This window comes from Nicotiana tabacum, chromosome 23 (assembly GCF_000715075.1).
Source record: "Nicotiana tabacum cultivar K326 chromosome 23, ASM71507v2, whole genome shotgun sequence".
NCBI lineage: Eukaryota > Viridiplantae > Streptophyta > Magnoliopsida > Solanales > Solanaceae > Nicotiana > Nicotiana tabacum.
Genome location: NC_134102.1, coordinates 119,670,247 through 119,679,879, shown reverse-complemented (window position 1 = coordinate 119,679,879; position 9,633 = coordinate 119,670,247). Strand labels below are relative to the sequence as shown.

Here is a 9,633-nt window from a genome sequence, read left to right as displayed (position 1 = left end):
ATTTAATATGCGGCTGCAGGGGGATAGATTTTGCAGCCGCATAATTTGATATGCGGCTGCACTTCAGTCTTGGTCATTTTGCACACTCTCATGACTTTTTTGAATTCTTGTCAGTGCGACCATGTTCTACCGCCGCACATATTGCATGCGATCCGCACTTCTGCTTCAATTACTTCTGGGCTTGTACATCAGATCTGCGGCCGCTAAGAGAATTCTGCGGTCCGCTTCTGCTATCGCAGAAATACTTCTGCGGACCGCACTTCTGGTCTGATGCGTCCCTTCTTGCCTTTTGAGTCGTAACACTCCTTTTTGAGTTGGATTTCTTCATTTGAGCCCACATTTCCAATATTCCTGTAATTTGCATACTTTCATTAGTTTTGGGAACATAAATCAACACTTTCGGACTAAAACATAAGTAAAAAGGTACTAATAAGTGATCAAAATCCACACTTATCAGCAACCAAAACACTCACCAGTATTTAACTAGATAAAGCTACATTGGGTCTCGGAGTCGTAGAGTTGTTTGTGGTTCGGAGGAAGTGTGTGGTGTCCAGCTCTTTAAGTGACTAATATTAACATTAATAATTCAAGGTGTATAAAGAAGTAATTACGTCATACAACCGAAAGCAACAAAGAACAAACAATATTTACTATAAAAGTCAGCAAACAATGTATTTCCTCATCAGTAACGAGTACATAGTAATAGAGAAGATGAAATGTTATAATAATATTCGTTATTAGAATATATATAAACGTATTTACCAAATAACTGTATTAATATGCAACCCGACTCACTTGTTTTTTCTACTGCATAAATAAGGGCATAAGCAAAATCAAGCAATTCCCATCTAACTAGTGTCTAAGAATAAATAAGTTGTCTTCATTCAACACATGGGCGGCCCGTCCATAAATCGTGTAAAATAATTGATTTAGGCCGACATTTATGGGGTTTTAGGCCCCACATTTATGAGGGCCCATTTTTTGGTTATACCTAAAATAAAATAAAAATTAAAAATAAAAACTATAAAGTGAAACAATACATGGGAAGTTTGCATAAAAAGAGAACACAAATTTGAGATAGTGGACCACAACTTTCTCGAACACAACTTTATCGAGGAAAGTAAAAACAGACGTGTGCACTATAATATATTTTTATACTTTATTCTTCAATACATGCCTCCATTCTGCAATAACGAAAGATCAATCATTCAAAGTTCAGTGTATTGATTCAAGAAATAGTGGAGTATTTTTTGTTCATTTTATTTTCATAATTCAAGTCTTACGACAAGCATACTCGAGCAGAAATTTTAATTTGATATCAACTATCAAGTTATCCGTTCTTGAACCAGGTTCTATCCTTCTATCTTTTTATTATTTTCTTATCTAAAATTTAATATTTTTCTATTTAGTGCATTTTTAGATTAATTATTAGAAGAAAAATATGTCAAATAGAAAGTATGAATCTTGTTATGAAAAACTCAAGAAAAGAAGAAGAATTCAAAATCTAATACAATCTCAAAAAGGTGCACTTGATAAATTTTTATTGAATAATAAAAATCTTGAATCAGAAAATTTGGGAGAGTGTTCTCTAGATGAGCAAGTTAGAAATTCGGTTGAGTTAGATAATTTTAAAATTAATAATATTCAAGTAGAAAAAGAACAAGTAAGTGACAAGTCAGAAATAGATCCTCAAAAAAATCAAGAGCTTATGAATGAAATAGATAATTCAACTCCTATAAATATATATGATCCTAGTCAATGGACTAATGTAGATACAAAGTTGAGAAATCTATTAGTAGAAAAGGGACTGATTAGAATAATTGACACAAAGTTTTCGAATAATAATATTTCAAGACATTTTTCTACTACACATTATATTCAAAAATTGGCGAATGGTGAAAGACATGATAGAAGATTGTTAGTTTATTCTAAAGACTTAGATAAAGTATTTTGTTTTTGTTGTAAGTTATTTAGTTCGAGTTCAGGAACTTGTAATAGTAAACTAGCTAGTGAAGATAGTAATGATTGGAGAAATATTAGTACTAAGCTCAAAACTCATGAAACAACAAATGAACATATTATTAACATGGCTGCGTGGATTGATTTAAAAATAAGACTGCAAAAAGATAAAACAATCGATAGAGAATGTTCAAGAACAAATAAAGAGCTTCAGTTTCTTAAATCAGTATCAAGACTCTATCAAAAAATAAAACTTTATCGCCTTAAATTTATGAAATGTTTCTCATTATGCTATTGATTCACCAGGTAAAGATATAACAAATAAAAACATCTGCTCAGAAATCAAGCAGTAATCTTGTCCAACATTCTCAAAAATCAAAAGGAAAATATTTAATAGCCAAGCAGGAATGTTGATAGCATTCATGGTGCTCGGCGGCATTCTAGAGGCATTCTCCCTGGTCGGTGTTTTCTCCTCTGCTGCTTTCGCCCATCCAAACGAACAGCTCCAGATTTCTCTGGCGATGAGCTCTTATTCCTAATGTTCTGATCCTCTGCAGTTCTGAGATACTTTTCATTATCAGCGAGAGCAATTTCAGCAGGGTTTTGATTTAAAAGGCAAGGAGGATTGTTTTTTGGAATAATAGAGATAGGCAATACAGTTATGCTGTCTAATGACCTGGAAGCATTTTCACTCTGCAACGAATGCACCATTGAACTTGATGTACCAACAACTCCTCTTGAAACATTATTTCCAGCACTAGATTCTCGAGTGGTCCGCCAGAGGCCACTTGAAGACACAGATTGCTGCAAATTTCCTCCGCCAAGTTGCACAGGTGCATGAGATACTTGATCTGTAAATTAACATCCTGTTAGAATATCTTTCATTTAAATGAAACAGTAAATGGACCAATCACAGTTACAGGAGGTAAAACTGCATATGAATTTGAAGGGAATTGAAGCTTACCATTTAAGTACGGAAAAGGTTGTTGTGAGCTATAACCAGCAGTATAACCACCAATGCGAATACCAGTATAACCACCATTGTGAATACTTTGGTTTCCATCCATGTAAATCCGTGGGTGATAGTTGCAGGCAGAGAAAGATTTCTCTTGAAGTTTATTTGTGTCCACATTGAAAGCAGGAGTTAATGGAGTTGTTTGATCCACACGACCGAGTAACTGCAATGCTGGTATGGTCTCACTAGAATAAGGATTTGAAGACTCCATACCTTTGGTGATGTGCTCCGCATTTCCTGGTATGGTTTCAGAATCCATACTCTTTATGTCACTGATAGTCCTCCCTTTCGGATTAGCATGTCCAAATAATATGCTCTGCCTATTGGGAAACCATCCAGGTTTTGATCCTTCACCATGTTGCAACCCCCATCTGATGGGAACAGGAGCAGAAACTTGCCCTCTATTTGATGGTTTCCACTGACTTTGTCTTAAATTGCCGAACAGTTTGAACTGTGGCTCCTGAACTTGAGTCATCTCAGTGCTATTCACTTTGCCATTGGATAAGTGGGGGATATAGCCTCTGCATACTCCAACATCAGCATTTACATTTGCATGACCTGGATAAATACCGATTAAACCAGGATTTAACCTTGTAACTGCTCCATTGTCATCTCTTTCAGTCATTAAATTACTTCTGGTCTGGGGAAGATTCCTTTCATGGTTGTTGTTCAACAGCTCTACAATCTCAATTGGCCTTTTTTCCACAACCTTCTTAGACTGATGACTTCTATGCAGCTTAATTACGGATGATGAACCTTGAACTCCATTAAGGTTTGCTTTGCTGCAAGGCTGAGGCGTTTCCTGTAAGTGAATTCCAGTGAGTTGACAGAATAGAATTTGACCTAATAATTTGCATTGACTTATTCAATTTAAACGAAAAGTGGGATATTCCTCATTGAAATCTACTTCAGCCAAGTGATATCTATTAAAACCAAGTGAGATGTAGGAAATATACATATAAAACACAAGCCAAGTAAACTTAAACTAAATAAAGACATGCATAGAATTACAAAAACAAATTTGAGGGAAAAGTTACATGGCTGTCTGAAATTAAAATCCGTGCTTCTTACCTTTTGCACATTTTAGCAACCACAGATATTAGCCAATTAGTGTTAGGAAACAGCAAGTGTAACTACTTACCATGCTTTTGCTTACAGTTTCAAAGCAATGTCCACTTTATCTGCAGGCATTAAAATACAGACAAGAACTACACTTGAAAACTACAAGAGCTATCAGCTTTTGTTTAGCCTCTGAGTAAACCAAATAAAAGCAATAGCTCTAAGATACAACGTAGAAATTTGGTAATGGTAAGTAATACTTCAATCAGGGTAGTAAAAATACAGAAATGTGTGAAGGGGCTAGTGGAAGAGGAAACATAATCGTCAGCAAAAAGTGGCTCAAAGGTAACACCAAGAAAACAGAAAAAAGACGGTACCATTCGGTTTGGAATTTGAAGATTTCTCCTTTGCAGCGGATTAGGTGAGCTTTGACTCTGTTGCCACACGGGTGATGTTTGATAAATTCCCTGGTTGAGATCACAAATCACTCCTTTCCTCGAAGATTGGCCGGATTCAGACACATTTGACTCTCTTACAAGAGAGTTCACGTCCTTCCTCAACGATTGACCTGACGCAGGCACATTTAACTGTCTTACAAGAGAGTTCACTTCTTTCCTCGAAGATTGACCTAATTCAGACACATTTGACTGTCTTACAAAAGCATTCACGCCTTTCCTCAAAGATTGGCCTGATTCAGATACATTTGACTGTCTCGTGAAAGAGTTATCTTTCGGATCACCACTCTTACTGCTATTTTCTAGAATCAACTGCCAATTTGTCCTGTTTTTGCTTTGGATAATATCATTTTCAATACGTTTCTCAGCATCCTTGGATCTGCTCAAAAACAGGTCTAACTCCGCATTAGCAGATAACTCATTTTCTAGCTGAGAAGTCACAACTCCCATACCAGTCGGCATTTGTACAACATATTTCCTCGAACTTTCCCTTCGCAAATTTTTGTCTTGAGCTACATTCATAGGAGAAGAGGCATGTCTAACTTCAAGCAACCTGTTACCATTCCAGCACAAATCAGAGTTTCTTTCTTTTCCATGCAATGACTCATTCCTCAAATGAGTTTCAGCTTTTTCAATGGGGGAAGCACTTGACGATTGAAAGAGAATATTAGCACCACCATATCCATTTGTGCTAATACCAGTGCTTTTCCCCTCCGGGAGCATTTGAGGAGAATATCCACTGACAAGTTGATCCTTCTTGTGCTTCTTTTTATTTACTCCAGAGTCCTTATGATCACTTCTATGCTTTATTTTCGCACTTTTGCTGCGACTCTGTAGACGTTCTTTGTCTGATCCATTCTCAATTGGACGTGAATCAGAAACTTCAATCTCCATAGAACTCCTCCTCTCAGCTTTTTTATTGAAGGCTTTAGATCTTTTAGCCATCTTACCATCTAAGTTCATCTCTGACTTGCGGTTATCTTCTTGAGACGTCCTTCTCTTCTTCTGAGAAATCTTGTTACCCTTTCTAGCATCCTCAAGAAAGGATACCTTATCCTTAGGTGCACCAACTGTATCTCCATCAGAAAGTACAATGGGCATGGTATTTGCTGAACATCGTTCTGCATTAGCACAATTCATCTCCAAATTGGCTTTTTCACCCAGCAATATCTCAGTCAACAAGCGCACCTTACGAGCTTTCCTGCACGGTAGATCATTTGCAATATCCTCATGCAAATCACACTGACTATTTACTGCCAAATTTTCATCACTTCCCTTAGATGTTTCAGTGCCCTCTATCAATTCAACAGAAGGTAATCTACTTAACTTCTCATTGGTCATATTAAGAACCCTTTCTTTGCTACCAAGTACTTCTATTTCATCTGAAGTGATTGAAGCAGTTCTCAGTTCAACATTTTGAGAGCCTATTTCTATCTCTGGATCAATATCATAAGGAACTTCTTTGTCACTTTCATCATTTGAGGGAGTTGGTTCAGAATCCGCAATCTTTGTATTGTTGTTCAACAAATTAGCAACTGTTTTCAAAATCAAAAGCATCGTTGTCAATCCTAACAGTAATGAACAAGCGCAAATTAAAACCTAAAGAAAATAATGATACACACAAAACAATGCTCTTAAATTACCTGGGCTCTTTGTTTTTGTTTCATGAGTTGAGCGTTGCTTAGATAGTGTCACCTCAGTAGCTGGATTGCCAGTTTCCTCTTTGCTAACACTTGTGGGAACTGGGAAATACACACAACATATATACTTCAAGTTAAAAACAGATAGCTATCATATCAGTATATAGAAATTTATACTATAATATATTACCAGCTTTGACAATGGTATTTTGAACTAGAGTGCATTTCTCTTTATTGCGTTTCCATGACAATATGAAGTCATTATCATCAGTATCTATGTAATCTTCCATAATCGCTTTATTTTTGTCGCCATTCCGTGAATCGGACATGTGCTTCATCTCTGGCAATAGATATTGCACACCACTAGTAGAGGCCTTATGTACACACATATTACCAATGTCGTCTCCTGCACCTTCAGCTCCGATGCAATTTTTACATCGCCACGACTTAAATTTGGGAATGTCTAGAGGAGGAAGTTGATCCTCAGGCTTGCTGCTTGATCCAAAGGGTGAACAAATTATCATGTCCTTCTTTCTCATCTCAGCTACATATCCACTGTACCAACAATTAAAAAAAAAACAACGAGCAAGATAAACTTTTGGAAGTTAACATTCAATAGACGATTATGAAAGACACATGAAAAATTTTAAATAAATTTAACCATTCTATTATAATCAGATTATGCTCTCAACTACTTAGAATTATAGTTCTTCAACTATTTATAGTTTATATGAGATTCTAAGTTATTTTTAAAATTCGTTGTCATTAGACTCTAAGTCAAGTGCAAAGGAACTGAAAAGTTCAATGATATAAATTATTATCGTAAAAATTCAGTGATACAAATTAACTCTTTTAAAGTTTGTTTAACTTTAACAACACTTCTTGTAATGTCCAGGAGTCGTAAAAAAATCTCAAATATTTTGCAAATTTTTGTTTCAAATATTCGCAAGATTCTGTTGTTTTAAATTTGATGTAACATAATTTTTGAGATGAGAACTGAAAAATCCAATGATATAAATTATTGTCCAAATGTACAAAAACTTTCGTTAACTACAATTGCATATAGGGTAGAGAAGAAGTCGACCCATATATGTGGGACCAGTCATATATTGGGTAAACAGGTTGGTTGAGTTTTAAAATAATTCAAGTAAATTTTAATAATTTTTTTCCTTAAAATAAATCTCACCGAAAAGTACAAAATCTGGCAAGAATGTCATTTAAGTAAACTAGGTAAAGTAAAATAATTTTTAAAAACAAAAGAAAGTTACATGATTTTGATTTCCCAAAGTTGAGTGATTATGTGAGCCATCAACTCTTAATTTAATGGAAGAGTATCACAGAAACCTCTCGATTTTAGATGATCAAGGTAGAGTTTTGCGTCCATTTAAGAATTTTATTTGATACTTTAACCCCCTTTTTTTTTATTAAGACATGAATAAAAATACGTGGAGAAACATGAGAATATCCTAACTAGTTGTATCGTGAGGAGAGTACTACAACTTCTAGACAAGGATATTCTGTCACTGCCAAGTAAACTTTCAATGCCAATATAACATTACTCAAAAGATAAATGCTAAAGAGGAAAATGCAACGGCAAAAGGAGTGGATGCATCAGTTAATTCATAATAATTTATCCAACTGCTAAAAGATCCAGACATAGTTAATACCTATGCATCTCGGAAAAATGTAAGTGAGACAGCAAGAACCGAAAATTTATAGGCACCATGATTTTATGCTCATTAAATCATGCTAATACAAATAATTTATTATAAATCAATTAAGTCAGCAGAAAAGGAAAAAAATAGAAATTTTGGAAACTAATTACAAAAGATAAGAAATTACAAATTGGAGACTAACCGTATCGAAAAATGGTGACAGTTCTCTTTCTCTTTCACTGGAATTGGAAGATTAAGGTCAATAGATATTCCTCCAATAGGTAAGAGCTGCGATCCCAATGATTTGGACACAGCAGTATCAGAATCACTTGCTCTATTGCTTCCTTCCATTGATGGGGCACTCTTCTCCATGTAAAACAAACACTACATAAAATGATGAATTTACCACCACAAATGAAAATCCAGTCAATAAGTTGGAGAAACTATAAGTATTTGGTATACACAAATATTATTTGAATCAAACATAAACATAGAGATTAATTCGTATGCACCTTTAAATTAAATTTAAAGCTATGTCGTCTAATTAATCTAATGTAATCCACTACATTTAATGTGATAATTATGACATGATAACACACATTAATATACTCCATTTAGTGAATTAGTGTGAAAGCCTTTAATGGAAGAAACCCTAATTCTCAATGACGGAAAAAATTGTTCATTTCATCAACTCATCATCCAATCAGCATGCGTTACAATCAAACAAATGCACTGAACAAGCTCAATGAACCGTAAAAAGAACCATATGCCGATAATTTTAAGCTACTTTATTTAGGATTTTCTAAATAATTTACTTTCCCGTCAATTAACTTGACAAGGTTAAAAAAAGACAAAGTTTTATCAGGACTTCAAAGATTCACATAAAATTATGGTAACACGATCAAGCTACGGTAAATCCACATTAGATCTAAGCAAAATCATTCACAAAAAACTACAATAGCCAAATTAGAGGTTTGCCAGTCGCCAACCATTTCGATATACCCAAAGGATAAACCCCACAGGCCAAAATAACGAAAACTACTACCAGAAGCGCAGTAAAAAGCATAAGTAAAACAAACCCAAAAAAGAAAGTACAGATAAATAAATAAACCAACCAGAAACAAAATAAACAAAAATAAATGCACACAACAAATGTACATTCAAAATCATTTCAAGAAAAGGTATAAAAATAATCAGCAAAACAGATGAGCTAAAAAAAACCGCGTGAAAAAAAAAAAGAAAAAAAAAAAGACAAACTCAAGTGAAAAAAACAATCAGAAATGAAGAAAAACTATATCTTCACCTCAATCAAGACCTCGGATCAGAAGAACACCCACTTTTAGACCAAGAAAAAGCTCGGCAGAAAACTAAGAGCTAACGACACCCAGAAAGGAATCTTGGATGGATTCGAAGATGTCTGAATAAAATGTGAGGGAAAAATCAAGAGAAAACCTCTTAAGTTTAATCTTAGGTTTGCGAAAAGAAATGAAATTCTAAAGAGAGGGAGAGGGGGAGTGTGTCAAACACTTGGACAAATGACAGAAAACATGATGATAGAATAGAAAGACTAAGACATAAAAGAAATGAAAGGGGGAAATTATACAATAAAAATAGAGGAGACTGGCTTTATATAGGAGGAATGAAGTGCAGAGGTTTTAAAGTCTATGTTATCTCTCCTTAAAAATATGTATTGTTGTAATCTATACACTTATTACGTGTATCTCTCTTTTTTCAAATTTGCATGAATGCATGAGAGACAAATCACCAACCAATTAGGGGATGGCACGTCAGATGTGCTCACGCTGTAATTGGCATATGCTGAGGTGTGTGTGACACGTAACATGTGACTG

The 9,633-nt window shown here is 34.9% G+C and overlaps 1 protein-coding gene across 2 annotated transcripts; it reads right to left on the bottom strand.

Annotated features, from left to right (window-relative positions):
• Positions 1-2,171: 2,171 nt before the first annotated feature.
• LOC107782116 (uncharacterized) lies at positions 2,172-9,361 on the bottom strand. 2 transcript variants are annotated; one of them, XM_075245252.1, is made up of 8 exons: positions 9,087-9,361; positions 7,986-8,167; positions 6,319-6,683; positions 6,132-6,230; positions 4,411-6,023; positions 2,924-3,776; positions 2,636-2,810; positions 2,172-2,518 (listed from the first exon to the last, which is right to left on the bottom strand). In XM_075245252.1, exons 2-8 carry the CDS (start codon positions 8,153-8,155, stop codon positions 2,380-2,382), a joined length of 3,414 nt encoding a protein of 1,137 aa, XP_075101353.1. In that variant the 5' UTR covers positions 8,156-8,167; positions 9,087-9,361; the 3' UTR covers positions 2,172-2,379. The 2 variants fall into 2 exon arrangements, with proteins under 2 accessions (XP_075101353.1, XP_016458448.1); XM_016602962.2 differs by having other exon boundaries at positions 2,172-2,810.
• Positions 9,362-9,633: the final 272 nt, after the last annotated feature.